At 60.7% G+C, this 1,107-nt stretch overlaps 1 protein-coding gene across 1 annotated transcript in view; it reads left to right on the plus strand.

Annotated features, from left to right (window-relative positions):
* Window positions 1–78: 78 nt before the first annotated feature.
* The window catches only part of HTR3A (5-hydroxytryptamine receptor 3A), a 14,881-nt gene continuing 13,852 nt past the window's right edge, over window positions 79–1,107 (plus strand). Inside the window, exon 1 of the mRNA XM_006151038.2 lies at window positions 79–181. Within this exon, the coding sequence (XP_006151100.1) occupies window positions 103–181 (79 nt within the window). The 5' untranslated portion in view covers window positions 79–102. The remainder of the gene's footprint in view (window positions 182–1,107) is intronic.

The following is a 1,107-nucleotide window of genomic DNA, read 5'->3' on the forward strand; positions in this document are numbered from 1 at the left end:
TCGAGGCAGCGTGGGATGTGAGCTTTGCCGCGGGCAGGCGGGCTGGCCCCTGGTAGGACTGGCCCCGAGGCACTCGGAGTCGCTCCCACGCAGACGCCCGCCATGCCGCCTGCCATGCCACAGTGGGTCCGGCAGGCACTGCTGGCCTTACTCCTCCCCACGCTCCTGGCACAGGGCGAAGGTAAGGGGCTTTGGGACTGCAGGACCCAGCTGGCCCTCGAAGGAGGGGCAGGGGCCGCAGATCTCAGAGGCTGGAGGGCGGGGCGGTTTGGAGCCCTGTGGCTGCAGGAAGGTGGGCTATTTTCTCACAGGGGAGCCCAGAACATTCTGAGGCATCCTGGCCAAGTTAGAGCTTGGGGAAGTTGAGCCCCGGGGAGGGGGAGGCAAGTGTGAGGCAGAGCAGCTGCCTGGGGTGTCATCAGCTCCCAGGTACAGGCAGGAGAGGGGTGCTCTCTGCTTTACCTGCCCCTAAACTCATGGCGACAGCTGCCAGGGACCTTGGAGCTCATTTGGCCCACCCTTCCTGCTCCAAGTGGGAGTGCTGTGGTCCAGAGAGGGGACAGTAATTCACTTAAGGTCACACAGCTTGCTGGCAGCAGAGCGGCAACCAGAGCCAATCTGGTCATCTTTCCTCAACTTGGCTGCTTTTCTTGCACGGATTCTCGGGCCTTCGTGCCCTGAGCTCTTGATACCAAACTTCTCTGCATTCCCCACTCTCCCCACCCCCATTCTTTCCCAGCTCCCTTGAACACAGGGTGTTTCAGTCACAAAGGGGTCTGTTTCCTTTAGCTGTGGACTGTGTTCATTTCCCATTGGTAGCTCCAACTCAGCTCTGGGCTGGGCTGTGCGGCACACTGCGAACCCTTAGGAGGCTGTCCAGGGTTGAGCAGGTGTGAAGGGCTGTGGGCAAGAGGACTTTCCCCGGAGAGCTGTCACTGGAGAGCTCAGTGGGTCAAGCAAACACAAGCCGTGGTGACGACGGTGGTTGGGAACTTCCTCTGTCCGAGGGGTGACGGCCCTGTGCTCTGAGGCCTGTGGGGGTCAGGCTGACTCTCTCCACATTGTTTGAAGTTCCGGTCAATAGCATAAGGGCTGTGACCGGTGTAG

The sequence above is a fragment of the Tupaia chinensis genome, unplaced genomic scaffold (assembly GCF_000334495.1).
Source record: "Tupaia chinensis unplaced genomic scaffold, TupChi_1.0 Scaffold000311_2, whole genome shotgun sequence".
Classification (NCBI taxonomy): domain Eukaryota; kingdom Metazoa; phylum Chordata; class Mammalia; order Scandentia; family Tupaiidae; genus Tupaia; species Tupaia belangeri.